Here is a 25,539-nt window from a genome sequence, read left to right as displayed (position 1 = left end):
CATTTGTTGAAGAGACTATCCTTTCCCCATAGCATAGTCTTCACACCCTTGTCAAAGATCATTTGACCATGTATGGAGAGGTTTATTTTGGAGCTCTCTAGTCTGTTCCTTTGGTCTACATGTCTGTCTTTATGCCAATCCCACACTGTTTTGATTACTGTAGCTTTGTAATATACGTTTTGAAATTAGGAAGTGTGAGACCTCCCACTTTGTTCTTCTTTCTCAAGACTGTTTTGGCTATTAAAGGTTCTTAGAAAATCCGTATGATTTTTAGGATTTTTTTTCTATTTCTGTAAAAAATGCCTTTGGGATTTTGATAGAGATTGCACTGAATCTGTAGATTGCTTTGGGTAATATGGACATTTTAATAATATTAAATTTTCCAATCCATCAACATGGAATATCTTCCCATTTGTTTCTAGACTCTTTGTCTTTTGCATTCTGTTTCCGTTCCCTTCTTCTCTTGTTGCTATAAAATGTTTGCATAGTTGTCTTGCCACTTCTTTTCAACTTTTCATGCTTAAATGGGTAGTTCAGTCCAGACCTATTTATTCAAATGCTATGAGGACAGATCTTCATGAAAGTCTTCCTTACAGCTTTTGTTCAGCTTTTGTTGGAGGACTAGAGCTTTGCCTTCTCTTCTGAGATTTAATTACATGGCCCCATTCCAGGGTTCACTATACCTAGTAAGGGATATCTTCTAGCTCTATGAGGATATCTCCCCAAATCAACATAAAACCTTGGAAAGCGGCAGGTCCTTGGAGTTTTTCATATTTTGGCCACGATTTCTTCTGACTTTCACTAGGGGAGGTTTCTATGGCTTTTTACCCATCTGCCTACTCAGCCTATTTGTTTCTCTGCAGTCTGGCGTATTAATGACATTCTCAAGATCCTATCAACATACTCTCTTTCCCCAGTAATGCTTCTTGGGGTTGAGCATGCCAGAACCATTCATTTGCTTTCTTGACCACCACTGTAGAAATTTATAGCATGAAATCATCTCTCTCTCCTCATTTGCTTACTCCTGGTAAATAGTTTGCTGGTTTTTACTATTCTCTTATTTCATTAGGTATTAGGAAAGAAGGTTCTCTGATCTGGGTTCATTCTACCATCTTTACTAGGAAACATGCTTCTTTTTCTTAAACAATTGCATAAAATTCCATTTTATGGTTGCGCCATCAATATGTAATCAGTCCCCCATTTGATGGACATTTGATTGAACCCATTTAAAGTCAATGTAGGGCCGGCTCCGTGGCTTAGCGGTTAAGTGCGTGCGCTCTGATGCTGGCGGCCCGCGTTCGGATCCCGGGCGCGCCCCAAGGCACCACTTCTCCATCCAACGCGAGGCCGAGTCCCACGTACAGCAACTAGAAGGATGTGAACCTGTGACGTACAACTATCTACTGGGGCTTTGGGGGGAAAAACATGAATAAATAAAATCTTTAAAAAAAAAAAAAAAAAAAAAAAAAAAAATAAAGTCAATGTAAAGGGCGGCCCGGTGGCTTAGCGGTTAAGTGTGCGCGCTCTGCTACTGGCAGCCCGGGTTCGGATCCCGGGCACGCATCCTCACACCGCCATGCTGAGGCCGTGTCCCACTAGCAACTAGAAGGATGTGCAGCTATGACATACAACTATCTACTGGGGCTTTGGAGGAAAATAAATAAATAAATAAAATAAAATAAAAAATTAAAGTCAATGTAAAAAGAAAAACAATAATGCATAACTTAGGGGTAGTTAACAAAAGTGGAATGCCAGAGCTAAATAAACTTTAAGGTATACTTAACCTTAAAAGTTGACTATAATAATATGAAATATATATATATATTTTTTTTTTTTGTGAGGAAGATCAGCCCTGAGCTAACATCCGTGCTAATCCTCCTCTTGTTTTGCTGAGGAAGACCGGCTCTGAGCTAACATCTATTGCCAATCCTCCTTTTTTTCCCCCAAAGCCCCAGTAGATAGCTGTACGTCATAGTTGCACATCCTTCTAGTTGCTGTATGTGGGATGCAGCCTCAGCATGGCTGGAGAAGCGGTGCATTGGTGCGCGCCCAGGATCCGAACCCGGGCCGCCAGCAGCAGAGCGTGCACATTTAACCGCTAAGCCATGGGCCGGCCCCAATATATACATATTTTTAGTAGGTACTTCTATCTGATTTTAGATCAACATACTTTGTGTTGAAATGGTATAGTAAAACTTGCCAAATGTATATCTACTAGCTCAAGAATTCTAAATATACCAAAATTAGCATAAAATACAGAATCCAATTGAAAAGAGACATTTAGAAAAATAATAATAATGTACTTACTCAAAAATATTTATAAGTTGTTCACTTGGTGCATTTTTCAGTCCAGCCACAATACCCTGTAACCGGCTCACACTTTGGGTGGCTGAAGCAACAGGAGTAATGACTGCTTCTTTTTCTCGTAAATATCGTCGTCCCGTCAGTGGGGTAGAAGGTGCAAATGTTTTCTGTCAGAAAAGAAAAATCTATGAGATTAAGAAGTTACCTTCCCCCCTCATTATGTGTTTAATTCACTACATATATCATCTTCTTTATTCATATTTAGTAGGTTACCTTTTCCCCCTTTTATGGTTACCCACCAAATTTTTACCAATACTATGCTAATAACACCCTTACATTTGAGTAACACTTTTTCAAAGTACTTTCTACCTATAATCTCATTTTATCTTCATAACACTGATTTGAAATACAACATACACATTTTCATTTTAGATATGAGGAAACAAGCACAGAGAAGTTAAAGAACTTGTTTAAGCTAACAAAGTTAATGGCAGAGCTTGGACTAAAACTTAGTTTTTTACATTCTAAACCAGTGAATTTTCCATTAGACCTCATCCTCCAACCCATTTCACACATAAATACAGAATTAAGCCTTGGCTATTAACAATCAAGCCCAGAGTCACATGGCTGAAGTTTGGGAAGAGCACATAGTTTGTCACGAGTAGGAAAGCAAACTAAATTTTAAAGCAACAGAACAGTGGCTAAAGTGATGCAAAGAAAGAATGGTAAGAAAGCATAAATCCTTTATGTCAAAAGACACATACTTCATTGAAAAACCCAGGCATTCTGGGTAAATATATCCAAAATATGAAAAATAGCAAGAAATGAGGTAAAAATACTAAGCGCTATAGTTATAAAAATTACCTTTTAAGGCTTTCATGAAAAATATGAATTAATAGAAGAAACTCAAGATTTAACTTGAAAGATGCTTCTGCTGTTAGTAGAATCACACACAGAGAGAAAAAGATCATTCAAGACTGAGGCCAGGCTAGGTTATATTACTTTTTCAAAGTGCTGAAGGTTACACTCCACATTAGCCTGTGCTGTCAGTTTCCCTAATGGGGCATCACCAGTGAACTTTCGAGGAGTTCCAATTTCCTCTTCTGCATCTGCTCCCAAAAAGATCCTCTCATCAAAATCACCAACAGTTAAAACATACTCTTCATACTCCTTGTTCACTGCTTTGCTGAAAAGAGAATTATTTTAAGCTGCTAGAATAAAACTAAGTTACACAATGGATTTATCCTGACTTGAAGATAGATTTGGACTCCACAGCCTGGAAAAGCTGATGACTTTCTAGTTTTTATTAACTCTACCCATCTAACGTATCAGAGGTTCCTATCTGATTATGGATATTCTTCACATTCACATACAGAGCAATAAAATACTTTGAAAAGTAAATGAAAAGAGAATATATACTTAATCTGAAATCTAGTTGAACCTAATTAAGATCTGATCATTAAAGAACCAATAGTGGCTTTGAAATATAAGCACATTCTGAATTTGCCAACATTTGATGAATAAAAGAATGTAAAATCAAATACAGAAGTCATTGAGTCCATGTGAGTTTATCAGGAGAGCAGCTGTTTTACCTGCCAATGGTTTCTTAGAATAAAAGTACTTAAAGACAACAAGGCTTAATGAAAACACCCACTCAATGCCACTAACTCAGAAGGAACCTGAATTTGGAGGAGTTACGTTGATATAATGTTTCACTTTAGAAATTGCAACAAATCACTACTGACAGCTTATAAAATGCCATATACCATTTAGTGCTAGATTACTTACCTATTATCAGTAAAACTGGAAAGGTCTAGGAGGCATTCTCCTTTCAAAATCTGGGAAGAAAAAGTCATTTTATGACATCATATAATTAAGCATATTAACATACACACAAAGACATGACACTTATCTAAATTTTCACATTGGTAGTTGTTATAAATAACACATACATAAAACAGAATTACTAAATATTTCTTTCAGACCAGTAAATCCTATTGAGCATGCAAATAAAATACTATAAAACATTTAAAGTCAAGTTTTAAAAATACTTTGAAGTTAGTCTATGGCAGTGGTTTCCAAATTTTAGTGACATGATAATCACTTAGGGGGCTGGCCCAGTGGCGTAGTGGTTAAGTTCATGTGCTCTGCTTCAACAGCCTAGGGTTTGGGGTTTGGATCCCAGGTGCGGACTTACATACCGCACAGCAAGCTGTGCTGTGGCGGTATCCCATATACAAAATAGAGGAAGACTAGCACAGATGTTAGCACAGGGACAATCTTCCTCACCAAAAAAAAAAAAAAAAAAAAAGAAAGAAAGAATCACTTATGGGAACTTGTTAAAAATGCAGATTGATGGACCTCAAGACCTGAGCTGAGGCAGCACTTTTTAACAAATTCCCCAAGTGATGCTGATGAAAGCTGTCCAGTTTTAAACACTGGTCTATGGAGAAGGGAAATTAACATTTACTGAATGATTATATGTGTCAGACAAGTAAAAGATTCAAAGAGAATAAAGGTACCGTTGCTGGTAAGAGAAAAAAACTACACTGTTATTAATATTTTCTGTGTATCCACACTATACTCAGATTACTACACATCAGAGGTTGCAAACTCAAATGGCTTCAAGGGTTAGGGTTCAACACACATAAATGAAGAGGACACAAAGCACACTTTCCATCCTAAAAGAAGTGGCCATCATTTAGCTTGACAAGAGTTACCCATGTAGAAATTCATGTAAGAAATTCCAACCCAGTTTCCAATAGCTTCTGATTTTTAAAAGATTTTCATACAAAAGGTCTCTATATGTAAACTAAACATTGAACAAAATAAAAATAAAGAACACCCTACATAGGCCAAACAAAACATCTGTGGCCCATTAGGTAGGAGGACCATTGTCCAAACTAGGGTACTTTTGGAGTGAAAGGAGGTGCTATAATAATTACACTAAGACAACAGCCAAGAACCAGATAATCCAGGCAACCCAAGATGTATGGTCATCATACCAAGGGGCCCCTAGTGTGCTGCTTCTACAGAGCACAATGGACATAATCCTCCGGTTCTTTTAAAAGTTTACTTCGCTGGAGATGTTTAACATACAGACAATGAGCCGTTACACATACACACACACAAATATATATGTATATACTCGAGTAAAGATAAGACTAAATACAAAAGTTTATATAAGAGAACCACCCAGTAAGGAAAGACTTTATGCTCAAAGAAAAATCTCATAATATTTGCAAACAGGGGGACGACAGGGATGAGCTAATCCAAATCTGTTTTTTCACCAACAAGAAAACTCAAGGCCTAACTGGATTAAATAGCTCAATGTAGGGGAAATAAGAACTTGAGACCCAAGGGAACAAGCCAATTCATAAATACAGAAACAGCTAAGTAAATTACTGAGAAAAAAAATCCAGAATGCATGTAGGTAGCCTGTAAGGAGCTACAAAACTATAAGGGATTTTCTGCTCTATTTATATGAAATTAAAGCTACAGTTGTTATGCATCATCCTACTTTTAGTCAACAGCAGTTATTCAAATTGTGGCAGTAAATTAGCTTACTCTGACCTCCTGCTTTTCATAATTCTTTATCAGGCTTACTCTGATGTTCTGTTCTTCATAGTTCTTTATCAGAACCTCCTACGGTTGCCTCTGACAGTGTGTTTACTTGACAGTACATATGACTGGTCACATTCTTCAACAGCTCAGTTTCACACATCATAGATCATAGGACAATTCTGTATCACAGCAGAGACTGAGACCTGGGAATCCTGAGTCCTATAACGTTGAGAACTTGCTAAAAACATTGTTTTTCCCTTTGAAACTGCTGCTGCTGACCCCTAAAAATCTCAGTCATTTAAAACTAACAACTAGGGGCCGGCCCCGTGGCTTGGTGGTTAAGTGCGCGCGCTGCAATGCTGGTGGCCCGGGTTCGGATCCCGGGCGCGCACCGAGGCACCACTTCTCCGTCCATCCTGAGGCCGAATCCCACATACAGCAACTAGAAGGATGTGCAGCTATGACATACAACTATCTACTGGGGCTTTGGGGGGAAAAAATAAATAAATAAAATCTTTAAAACTAACAACTAGGATACACAACCATGCACTGAAGCTTTAACAAAAACAACAAAAAACCTCAGTCAGTTAATTATAAGTACAGTACCTTCCTGTCAAAGAGTTTTGAAATATATGGCTTAAAGTAGTGCTCCTTTATTCCTTTTGCTTCTACTACAAGTCCATCATGCAGTTCACACAGTACAGCAATGATGCAGGCAGGCTCTTCAGAAGCCCTAAAGTCAGCAGTATGGAAATCAGATGGTAAACCTAGTGTGACAGGGTATGAAGAGCAATGGGGGGGGAAAAGAATATGGTCAATTTTTAAAACTCTTTTTCTAAAAATTAATTATCAGTTTTCAAAAACAAATAAGGTCTTACCTTTAAATGAGGGATTTAGCAAGTCTCGTCTATTTGGGCACATAATGGCATTGGCAAAAATCAGATCCAAGCAGCACAGGAGTAAATGATAAGAGTTTACTAAATCATCTCCAATCATACGAAAATTACCTTTATAAGAAAAAAAAAGACACAAAAACCAGAAACTTTTCATGTCAAATAGCACCAAGTTCCCACAGCAGAAATGTAAAACCACTGAAAGTATCACCTTACCCTTAGTATAAACAAAGAGCGTCCAACAGAAATTAAAGAGATCCTTAACACTGCAAGGAATCCTCCTAAAAATGGAAAAAAAATGCACTTTTTATCTGACTAGGTAGCTAAATATCACTCCACAATTGTCATTTAAATTGAAACAGCAAATATAAATAATAATAAAGTCAAATTACATATAAAATTCCATTCACAAAAGACAATCTATGTTTCATTAAATGGACTTAAATAAATAAACCTTTCTAATTTGCATAAAATAAGCAGAACATAGAAAAATAAGTAAAAGTATTACCCTGAATTTCCAGATGTGGGTAATTATAGATGGATTTAAAAAGAAATTTAAGTTTTTTGCAGATGGATACTTCTGATAAAAAGTAGACTTTTAAAAATGCAAATTCCCTTAATAAGTTTGTATCATAATTTTTATGTGAATTATACAAGGATTAAGGGTCTCACCTCTGCTTTCTGCTTCGTGGTAACTTTGGTGGCTCTTCATATGGACTTTGAAATATATCTAAAAAAATTGGCTCAAATTTTTTGAAAATTACAGTAGACACCTCAAAATTTCTTTCTAGCCTTTCTATACGTTCACGAAATTCTTGCGGCAGGTTTGACATGTCCATCCACTTTTTCATTTTATTAAAAAACTGTATTAAACTAAAAAAATAGAAAAAAAAGCAACCTTAAAATGAGTCCATATAGGCCAACAGGCACATGAAAAGATGTTCAACATCACTAATCATCAGGGAAATGCAAATCAAAGCTACAATGAGATATGACCTTTCATCTGTTAGAATGGCTATAATTATCAAGACAAAAAACAACAAATGTTGGAGAGAATGTGGAGAAAAGGAAACCCGCATACACTGCTTGTGGGAATGCAAACTGGTGCAGCCAGTATGGAAAACAGTATGGAGATTTCTCAAAAAATTAAAAATTGAAATACTATATGACTCAGCTATTCCACTACGGGGTATTCATCAAAAGAACTTGAAATCCACAATTCTAAGAGACTTATGCACCCCTATGTTCGTTGCAGCATTATTCACAATAGCCAAGACATGGAAGCAACCCAAGTGCCCATCAACTGAATGGAGAAAGAAGATGTGGTATATGTATACAATGGAATACTACTCGGCCATTAAAAAAAAAGACAAAATCATCCCTTTTGCAACAACATGGATGGAACTTGAGGGTATTATGTTAAGCAAAATAAGCCAGACAGAGAAAGACAAACACCATATGATTTCACTCACATGTGGAAGATAAACAAACACATGGACAAAGAGAACAGATTAGTGATTACCAGAAGGGAAGGGGGTTGGGGGGTGGCATAAAGGGTAAAGGGGCACATATATATGGTGACTGACAAATAATAATGTACAACTGAAATTTCACAATGTTATAAATGATTATGACCTCAATACAATTTAAAATAATAATAATAGTAACAATAACTATTAACAAATGAGTCCATATAACAGATGGAAAAGGAAACATTCTATTTATGCCTAAGAATCTTTACTAAAAAGCCTGAATTTATCAAAAAAAAGAAAAAGGAAACAAAATCCAAAAACCTTACTCCCAAGTACTATGAAATTGCTTTTGTTCCCAGAATCACCATGGGAATGTAGATTTTGAATCAATGGTCATTACATAAAATGTCTTCTACTATGCAGAGAGTGACAGTATCTACTTCTTTCATTTTCTACAGCACCTAGACAATGATCTGCATAAAAATTACAAAGTAAATGTTAGTCAACAGATTGATGAGTTCACAAAATTAGTTTGAAGAAACACAGAATCTCACAAGTGGTGGATTCTGGACAGGGATCACAAAGCACCAGACTGTTACAGGTTAGAAATAAAATTCAAGTGTTGTGTGGGACCAGCCCCGTGGCATAGCGGTTAAGTGCATGTGCTCCACTGCTGGTGGCCCGGGTTCGGATCCCGGGAGCATACCAAGGCACCGCTTGACAAGCCATGCTGTGGCGGCGTCCCATATAAAGGGGAGGAAGATGGGCACAGATGTTAGCCCAGGGCCAGTCTTCCTCAGCAAAAAGAGGAGGATTGGCATGGATGTTAGCTCAGGGCTGATCTTCCTCACAAAAAAAATAAATGAATAAAATTCAAGTGTTTGTGTTCCAGTGTGTGGTTTCACCACCAAACATAAACTAAGAAGGTAGTACCTACCCAGAAAATCACTTAATAGATTATTACTCCACCTTTCTGGCTTATTCAATTATGAGTATATTTTTTATGTCCCCATGTTACTACAGTCTTAGATAGAAAATTTGTAGTGTTAAAGGTCATTTAAGTGTCTAGCACTATATACAGAGTGATAATGGTAATTTTTTTAAAAAACATGATAGAAGACATCATGAGCTAATTGTCCATAGGTATTCATACCCCAAGCAGGCTGAGTGAAATCTAAGAGTCTCTTTAAAAGGTTCTTTTTTTGTTTTGTTTTGTTTTGTTTTAAGATTTTATTTATTTTATTTTTTCCCTCCAAAGCCCCAGTAGATAGTTGTATGTCATAGCTGCACATCCTTCTAGTTGCTGTATGTGGGACTCGGCCTCAGGATGGACGGAGAAGTGGTGCCTCGATGCGCACCCGGGATCCGAACCCGGGCCACCAGCACTGCAGCGCGCGCAATTAACCACCAAGCCACAGGGCCGGCCTAAAAGGTTCTTATCAATAGCACCAAAAGAATTTTGCCAGATTACAAAATTTTTTTTTTTGGCTAACAAATTATAGCCTCTTATAGAGGACTTTGTTTTGGAGGTGGGGGATGCTTAGCAGGTGAAATCCTTTCCTTTGAGGAATTCGCCACTTTTGAGTCTTGCCTTCTACTAGACAGATCAGCTTCTCTGGAAGTTAGGGTGAATGCATAAAACCTGAGGTCCCTGATCAGCTATATCTGCTTGGAATTTTGAATCTGGAGCTGGTGATGCAGAGAATTAACAAAGTGGTACATTCTTACAGCAGGATCAATAGCAATATTTAGCTCCTAGGGAGAAAAATAGTGGCAATGTCCAGGGATGGCATTGCTGGCCATGCAAGCTGTGTCCTTGTTAGATGGATTCTGTGATATGCTTTTTGGGAATGTAGCCAGCTCCTTTTGTTCCTGGCCATTTTCCAAGCCTAATTTCTCAAGTCACCCTAAAGACTTTGTAAGCTATCCAATAGCCTTCTAGTAAATTTCTTTTCTCCTTACATTAGCAAAGTTGGTAGTTGGCATCTGTCTTTTATAAACAAGAGCCTTGACTGATACATCCTCATATAAATCCAAAAATGGCTGCCCTAACCTGGAACAAAGTGCATCAGAGTGTCTGAAAACAAAAAAACTTACAGCATTGTAATCACAAACTATGATTGTGATTTTTAAAACTAAAATAAGAAGCAAGTAGGGGCCGGCCCAGTGGCGCAAGTGGTTAAGTGAGGACGCTCTGCTGCTGGTGGCCCGGGTTCGGATCCTGGGTACACACCAACGCACCGCTTGGCGAGCCATGCTGTGGCGGCGTCCCATATAAAGCAGAGGAAGATGGGCACAGATGTTAGCCCACGGCCAGTCTTCCTCAGCAAAAAGAGGAGGATTGGCAGATGTTAGCTCAGGGCCGATCTTCCTTAAAAAAAAAAAATAATAAATAAAATAAAATAATAAAAAAAAGAAGTAAAATTCACAGCTTTCAAACAATTCCGTTCACTGGGATTCTGTTATAAAGAATACACTACTTCAATAAGCACATGAAAAGATGCTCCCCATCATGAGCCATCAGGGAAATACAAATTAAAACCACAATGAGATACCACTTCATGCCTACTAAGATGGATGTAATAAAAAAGACAGATAATAGGTATTGGCAAGGATGTCGATAAACTGGAATCCTCATACACTGATGGTGGGAATGTAAACTGGTGGTCACTTTGGAAAACAGTCCGACAGTTCCTCAAAAGGTTAAACACAGAGTTACCATATGACCCAACAATTCCACTCATACATATATATACCCAAGAGAAATGAAAATATATGTCCACACAAAAACTTGTACACAAACGTGCATAGCAGCATTATTCATACTAGCCAAAAGGTGGAAACAACTCAAATGTCCTTCAACTAATAAATGGATAAACAAAATGTGGTATATCCATACAATGGAATATTATTCGGCCAAAAAAAATGAAGTTCGGATACATGCTACAACATGGATGAACCTTGAATACATTATGCTAAGTAAAAGAAGCCAATCACAGAGGAATACCATATATTGTATGATTTCACCTATAGGAAATGTCCAGAATAGATACATCAATAGAGACAGAAAGTAGATTAGTGGTTGCCAGAGGATAGGGGTGGGGGAGGGCAGAGAATAAGGAGAGAATTCTAATGGGTATGAGGATTCTTTTTGGGGGGACGAAAATGTTCTAAAGTTGTTGTGGTGAATATATGAAAAACTGTTGAACGTACACTTTAAATAGATGAACTGTATGGTATGTAAGTTATAATTCAATAAGGCTGTTTAATAAACCAAAAATACTACTCCAAAAAGGGTACAGTGAAATGTTCTAGAAGTAGTAATTTGTTCACCTTTCTAGAGATGATTTGGCAACATGAATAAAAAGCCTTAAAAATGCTCAAATCATTTCATCCAAAAATTGCTTTTATAAGAATCTAAACTAAGGAGAAAGTCAAAGATATAGACAAAAATATCTATACAAAGATACATATCACAATACCATTTGAATGATGCTTCTCTTTTTTGGTTTTATTTTTTTATTTTATTTTTTTTTGTGAGGAAGACTAGTTCTGAGCTAACTGTTGCCAATCCTCCTCTTTTTGCTGAGGAAGACTGACCCTGGGCTAACATCTGTGCCCATCTTCCTCTACTCTATATGGGACGCCGCCTCAGCATGGCTTGATAAAGCAGTGCAGTGGTCCATGCCCGAGATCCGAACCCACGAACCCTGGGCCGCCAAAGCGGAGCGCATGAATTAAATCGCTAGGCCACAGGGCCAGCCCCTTGGTTTTATTTTTTTAATAGGAAATGCACAACTACAAAATTAGTCTTCTGCCAAAACAACCATCCATGGACTTATATAATGCCTCATGTACTGTCACGGTATTCCACACAGCATTACTTCTGATCAAGGAACTCACTTCACAGCAAACAAAGTGCGGCAACAGGCCCATACTCATGGAATTCACTGGTCTTACCATGTTCCCCACCATCCTGAAGCAGCTGGCTTGAAAGAACTGTGGAATGACTTTTTGAAGACTCAGTTACAGTGCCAGCTAGGAGGCAATACCTTGCACAGCTCGGGCAAGGTTCTTCAGGAGGCTGTATATGCTCTGAATCAGGAATCAAGGGATGGAAATGGGAGTGGCACCACTCATTATTACCCCTCATGACCCACTAGCAAAATTTTTGCTTCCTGACCCCATAACATATGCTCTGTTGGCCTAGAAGACTTAGTTCCAAAGGGATGAATGCTTCCACCAAGAGACACAACAATGATCCATTGACCTGAAAGTTAAGACTGCCATCTGGCCACTTTGGGCTCCTTATGCCTCTAAAGCAACAGGCAAAGAAGGGAGCTACCGTGCTAGGTGGAGTCATTGATCTGAACTATCAAGGAGCAATTGGACTTCTACTCCACAATGGAGGTAAAGAAGAGTAGAATACAGGAGATCCCTTAGGGCATCACTTAGTATCATGACGCCCTGTGATTAAAGTCAATGGAAAACTACAACAATCCAATCCAGGCAGGACTACTAATGGCCCAAACTCTTCAGGAATGACGGTCTGGGTCACCCCACCAAGTAAAGAACCACAATCCACTGAGGTGCTTGCTGAGGGCAAAGGAAATATGGACTGGACAGTGAAAGAAGGTAGTTATAAATACCAACTACAACCATGTGACCAGTTATAGAAATGAGGACTGTAATTGTCATGAGTATTTCTTCCATGTTTTGTTATAAATATGTTTGTGTGTGTGTATATATATATATCAAATATCTTTGTATTCTTTCCTCTTATCCCTTTGTCATGTAACATAGTATGTATTGACCTTATAGTATTTAAGTTATAGGATATCAAGGAGAAGAGTAAACATAACCCAAGGACTTTGGATCCTCTTTTGGGGAAAGAATTAGTGTGTTTTTGGATGTATGCAGGATACTTATATTATGTTAGGTGAAAGAATGATCTTGTTATTGTCTTTATTTAGGGATTAAGTATGGTTTAAAAAAATGTATACGGTGCCCAGATATTTGGTCAAACATTATTCTGGGGGCCGGCCCCGTGGCTTGGCAGTTAAGCGTGCGCGCTCCGCTGCTGGCGGCCCAGGTTCGGATCCCAGGCGCGCACCGACGCACCTTTTCTCCGGCCATGCTGAGGCCGTGTCCCAAATGCAGCAACTGGAAGGATGTGTGGCTATGACAGACAACTATCTACTGGGGCTTTGGTGGGGAAAAAAATAAATAAATAAAATCTTTAAAAAAAAAAAAAATTATTCTGGATGTTTCTGTTAAAGTGTTTTTCTGGATGAAATTAACATTTAGATCAGTAGACTCTTGAGTACAGCAGATTACTCTTCATAATGTGGGTGGGCCTCATCTAATCAGTTGAAGGTCTTAACAGAACAAAGAACTGACCTCCTCCCAAGTAAGAAGGAATTCTGCTAGTGGACTGCCTTTGGATTCAAACTGCAACTCTTTCCTGGGTCTCCAGCCTGCTGGCCTACCCCAGGTTTTGGACTCTTCAAGCCTCCACAATCATGTGAGCCAATACCTTAAAATAAATCCCTCTAACATATATATAATATAAAATTATATTGTAAATATCATATATATAATATAAAATTATATTGTAAATATCATATATAATATAAAATTATATTGTAAATATCATATATATAATATAAAATTATATTGTAAATATCATATATATAATATAAAATTATATTGTAAATATCATATATATAAAATTATATTGTAAATATCATATATATAATATAAAATTATATTGTAAATATCATATATATAATATAAAATTATATTGTAAATATCATATATATAATATAAAATTATATTGTAAATATCATATATATAATATAAAATTATATTGTAAATAATATCATATATATATATATATTTCCACATTCTATTGGTTCTGCTTCTCTGGAGAACCCTAATATAACATATATACAATTTTTTCTGAATCAACTGAGAGTAAGGTGTGGATATCATGCCCCTTTACTCATAAATACTTCAGTTTCTATTTTCTGAGAAGGAGGATATTGTCTTTACATAACCAAGTGTAATTATCAAAATTAGAAAATTTTACATTGATAAAATACTATTGATCCATATTTAAATTTAAATTTAAAATTCACCAGTTGTCCCAATAATGTTCTTTATAGCAATTTTTAATTTCCAAATCTAGGATCTAATCCAGTAGTATACGTTGTATTTATATGTTATTTCCTTTTAGTTTCCTTCAATCTGGAACAGTTCCTCAGACTCTTTTGTGACACCAACATTTTGGAAGAGGACAGGCCAGTTATTTCGTAGTCCCTAATTTGAGTTTGTCTCATGCTTCCCTCATTATTAGATTTAGGCTTTGTATTTTTGACAGAGTATTATATAAGTGATGTCATATCCTTCTCAGAGGATCATATCCACTTGTCCCATTATTGATGATAACCCTGTACTTCATTTAGGTGGATCTACCAGGTTTTCCACCTCAAAGTTACTATTTTTCCCTTTGTAATTAATAAGTGACTTGTAGGGAGCTACTTTGCAATTATGTAAATATTCTGCTCTCATGAAACTTCTATCCACTAGTTTTAGCATCCACTGATGATTTTTGCCTCAACCAATTACTACTACGAGGTTGCAAAATGGTGATTTTTTTCTAACTCGACGATTTCTCTACATTTATTAGTTGGTATTCTAATGTGAGGAAGTTTTCCCTTCTCCTCTATTTATCATCAATATAGATTTTATTCAGTGAGTTATAATCTATTACTGTCCCTATTTGTTTGGATTTTCAAATTATCCCAGATTTGACTACTAATGGGAGGCTTTTCAAGATAGCTTCTATGTCCCTTGGACACATCTCCAACATTTTTGTGTGCACTTCCTTACTTTCTGGCATAATAAGCTGATCCAGGTTCATCAGAAAAATAGGTCTGCCCCAGCTTTTGAATCAGCCATTTCCTTGAAGACATTATACTAAGTATTTATATGCTGTGCCTTCTTGAAGACATTATGCTAAGTGAAATAAGCCAGTCACAAAAGGACAAATACTGTATGATTCCACTTACATGAGGTACCTAGAACAGTCAAATTCATAGAGACAGAAAGTAAAACGGTGGTTGCCAAGGGCTAGGAGGAAGAGGTTAGTTATTGTTTAATTGGTATGGAGTTTCAGTTTGGGAACATGAAAAAGTTCTGGAGATGGATGGTGGTGATGGTTGCACAACAATGTGAATGTATTTAATGCCACTGAATTGTACACTTAAAATGGTAAATTTTACGTAATGTATATTTTAATACATATACACAAAACAAAAACAAAGTATAGAGTAGAGATGGTAAACATGGGGCATATGTCCCAATATTGGCACACTACTGAGTTTTAATGGCACTCAAAAAAAGCAAATTATTTTGTAAAAAATTAACATCATCAATGTTCCAATTAAAATGTATAGAAAATAATTTTTCATGAACTAAATTTTTATTCAGGTTCTACCATAATATAAAAATAATGGATGAATGCAAGTTATCTTGATTTAAATCACAAGTTACTGAAAAACTCGTGGAAAAATTACTTCTCAATACTTAAAACAATAAGATGCAGACAACTTCTTTATGAAAATGAATTAAAAATTCAAAGTGCACAACAGATACTACTTTTTAAAATACTACACTTAGTAGCCAAACAAATTTTTTTTTTTTTTTTTTTTTTAAAGATTTTATTTATTTTATTTTTCCCCCCAAAGCCCCAGTGGATAGTTGTGTGTCGTAGCTGCACATCCTTCTAGTTGCTGTATGTGGGACTCGGCCTCAGGATGAACGGAGAAGTGGTGCCTCGATGCGCACCCGGGATCCGAACCCGGGCCACCAGCATCGCAGCGCGCGCACTTAACCACCAAGCCACAGGGCCGGCCCACCAAACAAATTTTTACATGAAACTTTTTTTAAAGCTGGAAGTTGCTTTGGGTAAGTTTTTTTTTTTTTTGCAAACTGAAGCCGAATATAAATGCAGTTCAAAACAGAGACATACTAAGACACATTTGTGTGCAGATATACGTAATACAGCATGGACTTGGGAGGCTCTGCCACTTAGAGGTATATATAACCTCTGGGAAGTAATTTGATCTCTTGGTGCCTTGATTTCCTCATTTGTAAAATGAGATTTATTTCATGGAATTACTATGGAGATTAAATGAATAAATACATGCAAACCCTTAGCATATAGTAAGTGTCTGGGACACACGTAAGTACTCAATAAAAATCTGCTAGTTTTACATGTGTATCTATAACCTATACTTAGATTACTATACTGTACTGTTTTGCAGTATGATATTAAAATATTTGATGGGTATTTTCCCATGTTTATAAAGATCTATACAATCATTTAAAATTACATTTAAAGTTGATATTTTGAAAACAGCCCAAATTATTATAAATCAATGCAAATAACAAAATCACTTGCTTTTGTTTTTTTGGTGAGGAAGACCAGCCCTGAGCTAACATCCAATGCCAATCCTCCTCTTTTCGCTGAGGAAGATTGGCCCTGGGCTAACACCCGTGCCCATCTTCCTCTACTTTATATGGGACGCCGCCACAGCATGGCTTGACAAGCGGTGCGTCAGTGCGTGCCCAGGATCCGAACCAGTGAACCCCGGGGCCGCCACAGCTGAGCGCGTGCACTTAACCCTTGCGCCACCGGGCCGGCCCCCACTTGCAATACTTTTTTGTTTGAATGAATATGTTGATGCTGGTCAACTGTTCTTTTAGCAATTAAGAATTTGACACTTAAAAAATTTTTTTGTATCAATCTACATTTAAAAAGCACGTATCTTTTGATCCATCTCTATACTTTTAGAAATTTATCTGAAATACATATTTACAATGATGTTCACTTGTCTGTAATCACAAAGTACTGGATACAACCTAAATGGCCATCAAAAAGGGGCTGACTAAATATATGAAACATCCTTACATCTTAAAATATCTTAGAGTCATTAAAAATATAGAGGTAGAATTACATATGCTGATATGGAAGGATTTACAGAATACAAAGTAAGAAAAGCAACTGCAGAACAATACATATAGTATGATCTTATTTAGACATTTCTCCAAAGAAGATATACAGATGGCCAACAGACACATGAAAAGATGTTCAAAATCATTAACTATCAGGGAAATGCAAATCAAAACTACAATGAGATATCACCTCACGCCCATCAGAATGGCTATAATTAACAAGACAGGAAACAGCATGTGTTGGAGAGGATGTGGAGAGAAGGGAACTCTCATACACTGCTGGTGGGAGTGCAAACTGGTGCAGCCACTATGGAAAATAGTATGGAGATTCCTCAAAAAAATCAAGGATAGGGGCCGGCCCGGTGGCGCAAGTGGTTAGGTGCGCACGTTCCGCTGCGGCGGCCCGGGGTTCGCCGGTTCAGATCCCGGGTGCGCACCGACGCACCGCTTGTTGAGCCATGCTGTGGCGGCGTCCCATATAAAGTAGAGGAAGATGGGCATGGATGTTAGCCCAGGGCCAGTCTTCCTCAGCAAAAAAGAGGAGGATTGGCATTGGATGTTAGCTCAGGGCTGGTCCTCCTCACACACACACACACACACACACAAAAAAAAAATCAAGGATAGAACTACCATATGATCCAGCTATTCCACTGTTGGGTATTTATCCAAAGAACTTGAAAACACCAATGCGTAAAGATACATGCACCCCTGTGTTCATTGCAGCATTATTCACAATAGCCAAGACTTGGAAGCAACCTAAGCGCCCATCAAGGGACGAATGGATAAAGAAGATGTGGTATATACATACAATGGAATACTACTCAGCCATAAGAAACGATGAAATCCAGCCATTTGTGACAACATGGATGGACATTGAGGGTATTATGCAAAGTGAAATAAGTCAGAGGGAGAAGGTCAAATACCGTATGATTTCCTTCATTAAGTAGTAGATAAAAACAACAATAAACAAACACATAGAGACAGAGATTGAATTGGTGGTTACCAGAGGGGAAGTGGGGAGGGAGGAGGGCGAAAGGGATAATTCGGCACATGTGTGTGGTGATGGGTTGTAATTAGTATTTGGGTGGTGAACATGATGTAATCTATGCAGAAATAGAAGTATAATGATGTACACCTGAAATTTATACAATGTTATAAACCAATGTTCTGCAATAAACAAAAAATTTTAAAAAAAATAAAAAATAAATGAAAAACAGATTTTTTTCTCTGACAATTTATTAACAGTAAATTATTAATAGTGGTTAATTCTGGGGAGTGAAAAAAAGAAAACATCTTTCTATTTTCAACTCTTCTGTATTATTTGAAACTTTTTAATCTTTTTTTTTATTGTGGTAAAAGCATATATAACATAAAATTTACCATTTTAACCATTTTATTATTTTTTTTGCTGAAGAAGATTCGCACTGAGCTAACATCTGTTGCCAACCTTCCTCTATTTTGTAGGTGTGTCGCCACCACAGACAGCATGGCCACCGACGAGTGGTGTAGGTCCACGCCCAGGAACCAAACCCAGGCCACTAAAGTGGAGCATGCTGAACTTAGCCACTAGGCCACCAAGTCAGCCCCCCCATTTTAACAATTTTAAGTGTACAGTTCAGTGGCATTAAGTATATTCCCATTGTGCAACCATCACCACCATCCATCTCCAGAACTCTTTTCACTATTTCAAATTTTTATCATGAGCTTGTACTGCTCTAAATTTTAAGTTATTCTGATAGAAAAAGATCAGATTGTTTTATACTACAATGGATAAGGTTTTGTTCAATTAAAAAATTACCTAAACTCCATCAATCTTAATTATACTTTCATTTTATTCTTATCATCAATGACAAAAATTGATATCTAAGTTTTTATTTTTATTTTATTTTTTTTTTTTAAGATTTTATTTATTCATTTTTTTCCCCCCAAAGCCCCAGTAGATAGTTGTATGTCATAGGTTCGCCTCCTTCTAGTTGCTATATGTGGGACTCGGCCTCGGGTTGGACGGAGAAGTGGTGCCTTGGGGCGTGCCCGGGATCCGAACCCAGGCCGCCAGCATCAGAGCGCGCGCACTTAACCGCTAAGCCACGGAGCCGGCCGATATCTAAGTTTTTAAAATTGTCTTGACTTTATTATTTTTCTATTTATAGAAACCAAAATTGTTCTGCAAATTTTTTTTTTTTAAATTTAGCATGAACAAAACCTAATTTCCCTCCCTGGATAGGACTTTAAAGTTTGTTTTTCTTCTACCCTGGAAATCCAGGATAGCAAATAGACAATGACTTCAAATAATTTTGTCACGGGTAAAAAACCCAGACACAGAGAACATTAGCACCTATCCAAGTCTGGATCACTCCATTTCATTTGTTTTGTATCCAGGCAAATAGTTCCATATGGTTAATACTAGAGTAAGTAAAAGCTATAGCTAAGACCCACCAATTGTTAGTAGTTGCAAGGTTAAAAATACTAACTATACAGTAGAGAAACAGGACAACACCTTGACCAGATGATCAAAGTTAACATCACCAATGAGAGGCAGATGGATATCATGTGCCTCCAAATATGATATTGAGGACACAAAATCTCTTATGTAGTTTTCCTTCTGGGAATGTATAACCTATATCTAATCATAAGGAAACACGAGACAAATCCAAAAGGAGGAATAATCTATTAAAAGGGGGATGAAGTGGTTGTGGACTATATTCTTCAAAAATGTCAATGTCATAAAAGACAAAGGCTGTGAAAACGTTCCTGATTAAAAGAGACTAAAGAGGGGGCCGGCCCGCTGGCGCAAGTGGTTAAGTGCGTGCGCTCCGCTGCGGCAGCCAGGGGTTTGCCGGTTCGGATCCCGGGCGCGCATCGACGCACCGCTTGGCAAGCCATGCTGTGGCGGCGTCCCATATAAAGTGGAGGAAGATGGACATGGATGTTAGCCCAGGGCCGGTCTTCCTCAGAAAAAAAAAAAAAAGGAGGATCGGCAGATGTTAGCACAGGGCTGATCTTCCTCACCAAAATAAAAAAAATAAAAAAATAATAAAAATAAAAAACAAAGAGACTAAAGAGACATGATAAAGGAATGCCAATACTTGATCTTAGACTGGAGACTGTACTTGAAGAAAAAAATGCTATAAATAACATTATTGGATCAACTAATAAAACTAGATTAGAGATGACAGATTAGATAAAATTATTGTATCAATGTTAACTTTGCTGAAGTTGATAAGTGTACTGTAGTTATTTAAGGAAATACACACCGAAGTATTTAGGGGTAAAGGGCTACAACATATGCTACTTACTTTGAAGTGGTTGAGGAAAAATATTACTTAAGAGAAAAAGAGGGGCCGACCCCGTGGTGTAGTGGTTAAGTGCTTGGGCTCCGCTGCTGGCAGCCCAGGTTCAGATCCTGGGTGTGCACTGATGTACCGCTTGTCAGGCCATGCTGTGGTGGCATCTCACATAAAGTGGAGAAAGATGGGCACGGATATTAGCTCACAGCCAGTCTTGCTCAGCAAAATGAGGAGGATTGGCATGGATGTTAGCTCAGGGCTGATCTTCCTCACCAAAAAAAAAAAAAAGGCCAAAAAGATATACATATTGAACAGAGAAAGCTCAATGACAAAGCAAATGGGGTAAAACGTCAATAATACGTCAATCTTGGTCAAGAATATATGGGTGTTCTTTGAACTTTTCTTATTTTTGCAGCTTTTCTGAAAGCCTGAAATTATTTCCAGATATAAAAACAATTAATGAAAAAATTACAGATAAAAAAGATTTAGTATAGAGGCCTCTGGCTGAAGTCAGAATTTGAGGAAGAAAGGCTGAGAATTGGGAAAGGATACATATATGATAAAAAACTTAGAATAAAATGAAGTTAAATGATTTAAAATAAAGAGAAATTAAATTCTAAAATTAAATTTAGGACTTATATAAAACAACGTTTGAAAAATCAAAGTGCTTTACCTTAACTTAGCTGAACGTAGTATTCTGGTAAGTGAAACACAATTTCCTTCCATGATACCCTTTCCAACTGTAGGAATAATGCTTTTGCGGCATGCAACATACAATGAACATGCCAACCAGTGTATAACTTCTCCCTGGCAGGCAAAAGACAAACAGCAAAATGCATATATTATGTTAAAATGCTTAAATTCTGGAACCAGAAGAGATCTTAGAATTATCTGGTCTAATTTTCATTCTGCATGTAACAGGTCAAAGAGGTGAAGATATTTGCTCCTGGTGACAAAGCTTAGTTAGTTGCAGTAACGGGTACAAAACTCCTCTCAGTAAAGTGTAACAGGCTAAATCAGTATTAATCTAAAGACAGATCTCTCACCTACACTTCAAATCTAGCATTATTGAAAGAGTTCTCTTAAAATTTCTTAGCATTAGCTTTCTCAATTTTAAAACACCAGTCATGGCCTTAATTGATGCTGATGTTCCTTTCTACCACTTTAGTTTTATGTTTCTTTTTTAAGTTTGGCAGAGAAAGCAAAGGAGGGAGTAGAAAGATGGCAAGGGAGTCACATATAAAAAATTAATACCTATCTTGCACAACATAAAGGAGAGTGTCATCTTTGTGAGGTAAAAATTGGAGGATTTACTCCAATCTTTAAAACAGTAAGTATGGCTCTCTATCTTAGCAGATATCTCGATTTACAGTGCTACAAAAAAGATGACTTTTGGGAATTCAACACTTAATTCTCTGCTTTAGACTTGAGACATCTCCAAGCTAGGATCACTTGATGACTTCATCGCTGAACTCTATGTGAAATTTAGGGATTAAGAATTAGACACACACACACACAAGGAATTAGACACAAATCGCACAGCACAACATAATACTGCTCCTATTTACTGTTCTGCAGATCCTCTTTAAGGCCAGACTCTAGAAGGATAAAAAGATTTCTTGCAACAATCCGAAAGGGGTGGGTAGAAAAGGGCGGCCACCAATAAAGCTAAAACCCAGTGTTCCCACCCTAAAGTGGTGAAAGGTCTTGTCTGCTCAAGGCATTAAACGAGGCAGGACAGCTTAGGCGGAATGTTTTTGGAAGGCTTGATTAGGGAATTGTTGGGAGACAGCATCCAAGTACTACAGCTCAAGATGCTGGGGCGTGCAGCGCTCCAGCGCGAGCATCGCACACCTCCGCCCTAGCGAGGCAGACGGCGAAGTTCAGTGGCCCAGACTCCTCGGTCCGGCCCCACCACCAACCCTGTGTCCTCGGGCAGGCAGCTTCGCCTCTCGGGGCTCAGCCTCCTCATCTGTGGAAGGGGAACTTGTTCCAGGGCTGCAGTGGCGCTGGCAGTGGCGTCTCGGCACACAATTCATTTTAGTTTTTACCATCCTTTGTTTTTTTAATCGATTTAAGGGGAGTACCATGACGTTTGTGGCGCCTGGCGGGGCGGAGGGAGTCTGGTCTGGAGTCTAGGGGACCCCTGAGGGGCGTGTGACATTGGACAAGCAGCTCCTTTTCCGGACTTCAGTTTCCCGCCTCAAAAAAAAGAAAAAAAAAAAAGGATCGATCAATCTGCACCCGCCCTTCCAGCTTCGCACTTCTCGGCGCCCGGCTGGGCAGCGACCCTCCTGGGTGGGGAACTCCCACCACCCCAGAGGATGGGGTGGGGAGGGGCGGGGCGGGGGTGGGGCCTGGCGGGGGTCTGTCCGGCCGCCCCACCTGCGCCGCTCACCTCTAGGCTGTAGTTGCCCCGGATGGCGGTGAAGTCGTCCAGGGCTTCGGCCGCGCTCCCCTCGTCCAGGTTCAGCTCCTGGCACAGGGCCTGCAGCGCCTCCCCGGCCGCGGCGACCACCGCCGCCCCCTCGGCGTGGGGCTCGTCCTCGAACATCCCCTCAGGCCCTGCGGGCGGCGCAGTCACAGCCCCCGGTTCCTTTCTCCCTCCTGGGCGCGCTACCCACAACCACCCGCGCCAAAGCGCGCGAAAATCGGCAGCTACAGAGCAACGTCTCTTCCACAGTCTGCATCCGCGTTTCTCCTCAAAAAAGTCCGCTTGTCCTCCAGGGCTCCCTGCCGTCCCTCTCCGGAAATGTGATAAGAAGATGGACCTCGGGTCCTGAAAAAAACCTGAGCTTGAGCCTTGGCGGGCAGCGGCGGGCACAGCCAGCGGGGCAAATGTGGAGCGGAGGGATCGGCAGTCCGCGCGCAGAGTGTGCTGGGAGTTGTAGTCCATTTCCTGTCTTGAAGGTAGCGGCGCCGCCCTTGTGTCCGAGGCTTTTTGGTCTGGGAAGGCCTGGGCTGCCTGTTGCGAGGTGGCCTCGTTCATCTTAGGGAGAAGCCTCCTTTGTCCCGCCAACCCATGGGCCTGGGTTTGTCACTGCCCTGCTGCGCCAAACATAGTCTGACTGAGACTTGCCCCTTGAGTTAAGAGATGGAGGTGAGAACAGAAAAAAGTCGTCCCTTGACCGTGGGGGGCCTCGTCGGACTCTCGTCCTTGTCTCCAGCGCCCAGTGAGTGGTCTGTCGAGTGATTGAAGGGTTGGTGAGGCAGGGATGGTAGGGAACACCTCCCCTTCTCTCCTTGATCGCTAAACGAGGCTTGGCCTGGGCTGAGAGAACTGCAGTAAGGAGGCCCTTTCTCAGCCCACTGGACCCTGGGAACCGTCCCAGTAGACAGTCATTCCAGGCTTAGGCATGGCCTGAGCATAAGCCTGAAGGCCTGGCCTGGCCTTGGAGCTTACGCTTCTGCTCCACCAAAACTCCTTCTCCGGGAAGAGCCAGAGTGCTCTTCTTAAAAGGTAAATCAGAGCATGTCACTGCTTCACTCAGAATCCTGCAGTAGATTCCTCTTGCCATTAAAATAATATCCAAACTCCTTTCCATGGTCTAGAAGGCCCCGTGTGATCTGGCCCCACCTCACGTGGGGCATTGTCCCACCCGGGTATATAATAAGGCCCGGCCTCACCGCTTTGTTTCGGAACCTTGAAAATGCCAAGCTGCCAAGCTGGTTCCTGCCTCAAGGCCTTTCTCACATGCTGATCAAACAGCTCCAAATACTCAACACCAGATCTTTGCTTGTCTGGCTCCCCTCATCATTCAACTAAATGTCACCTTCTCAGGCCATCCCTGAGCGCTGTCTCCCGGGTAGCTGCCCCCTGCCCCCCAACATCCCCATTTTGTTGTCTTCATAGCACCTTATCACTATCTGAAATTATCTTATTTGTGTATTCACTGGCTCTTCCTACTAAAATGAGTTGCATGAGAGCAGGGACCTTCCTTTCATGTTGACTGTATTCCAAAGTTTAGATTAGTGTCACTCAGTACTTAGCATGATGTGTTTGAAAGATTACAAAGAGCCCCTTGTTGCTTGGATGAAGGAAAGAGTCACCAGAGATGAAAGTGGAAGACAGGTAGGTTGCAAAGGACCTCATACGCCCCACTAAAAGCCTGGACATTATCAGTGGGGTTTTAACAAAGGGAGGTGATGAGTTGATGTGTGTTTTGAACAGGTTCCTCTGGCTGCTGTGTGAGACGGTTTGGATGGAGTAGAGACTAGAAGTATGGAAGTGGTAGGGGGCTCATCCAGCAGAGGAAGGAGCCAGGCTGGAGGGGGGGTCCCTGGTGTAGAACTGAGGGGGTCACGGCTGAAGAGGGAGGAGTCCCCAATAACATAGGTTTCCATCTGGGCCAAGAGTGTGAAAAGTGATGCTGTTAACTGGAATGGGAGTACAAGCAGAGGAATGAGATCAGTTCTGGAAATGTTTGGGATGCTTGCAGGAAGTTTAAGAGGAGGCAGTCGGGTTGTCCCCGTGGCTTAGCGGTTAAGTGCACGCGCTCCGCTGCTGGCAGCCCGGGTTCGGATCCCGGGTGCGCACCGCTTCTCTGGCCGTGCTGGGGCTGCGTCCCACAATACAGCAACTGGAAGGATGTGCGGCTATGACATACAACTATCTACTGGGGCTTTGGGGGGAAAATAAATAAAATCTTTAAAAAAAAAAAAAAGAGGAGGCAGTCGGATCCTGGAAGGTAGCCCCTCTCTCCTGGCAATTTTCCAATCTTCTGCATTCTCCACACATAGAGAGGGTGCGACTTGGGAATCAGCCACAAGCCAGGTCTCAAATGAGTAAAAACTCAAACTCCCCCCAAAAAACTCAAACTTAACCACCTGTGTGGTACTTCCAACTCTGTTTCTTTCTAGAAGCTACCGCTGCAGCTGACTTCAGGACCATCTCATTATTCTCTGGAGAGGATGCTGGCGCATAGTGTCTGCACAGAGACTCTCCTCCCATGAGTCTTTGTTTATTTAAAGAGGAGTGGTTATGGGCAGTTGGGGGGA

The 25,539-nt window shown here is 39.6% G+C and overlaps 1 protein-coding gene across 5 annotated transcripts in view; it reads right to left on the bottom strand.

Moving 5' to 3' along the window:
* Positions 1-23,343, bottom strand: part of RBL1 (RB transcriptional corepressor like 1) — a 63,892-nt gene extending 40,549 nt beyond the window's left edge. For 2 of the 5 annotated variants that reach the window (XR_015555593.1, XM_087445308.1), the window contains exons 1-10: positions 22,940-23,069; positions 22,464-22,743; positions 21,215-21,348; positions 7,434-7,634; positions 6,978-7,042; positions 6,747-6,875; positions 6,475-6,635; positions 4,093-4,142; positions 3,307-3,490; positions 2,308-2,471 (exon numbers count right to left, since the gene is read on the bottom strand). Coding sequence is in view for 4 of the 5 variants with exons in the window: in XM_087445308.1 (XP_087301434.1) it covers positions 2,308-2,471; positions 3,307-3,490; positions 4,093-4,142; positions 6,475-6,635; positions 6,747-6,875; positions 6,978-7,042; positions 7,434-7,634; positions 21,215-21,348; positions 22,464-22,631 (1,256 nt within the window). In the remaining variant the exon portion in view is untranslated. Of the gene's footprint in view, positions 1-2,307; positions 2,472-3,306; positions 3,491-4,092; positions 4,143-6,474; positions 6,636-6,746; positions 6,876-6,977; positions 7,043-7,433; positions 7,635-21,214; positions 21,349-22,229; positions 22,386-22,463; positions 22,744-22,939 lie in introns of those variants that run through there. The other 3 variants (XM_087445309.1, XM_004430424.3, XM_087445310.1) reach the window with 3 other exon arrangements.
* Positions 23,344-25,539: the final 2,196 nt, after the last annotated feature.

The sequence above is a fragment of the Ceratotherium simum genome, chromosome 21, assembly GCF_057802395.1.
Source record: "Ceratotherium simum simum isolate JZ-2026a chromosome 21, ASM5780239v1, whole genome shotgun sequence".
NCBI lineage: Eukaryota > Metazoa > Chordata > Mammalia > Perissodactyla > Rhinocerotidae > Ceratotherium > Ceratotherium simum.
The sequence above is the reverse complement of the archived record's forward strand: the minus strand, read 5'-3'. Positions and strand labels throughout refer to the sequence as shown.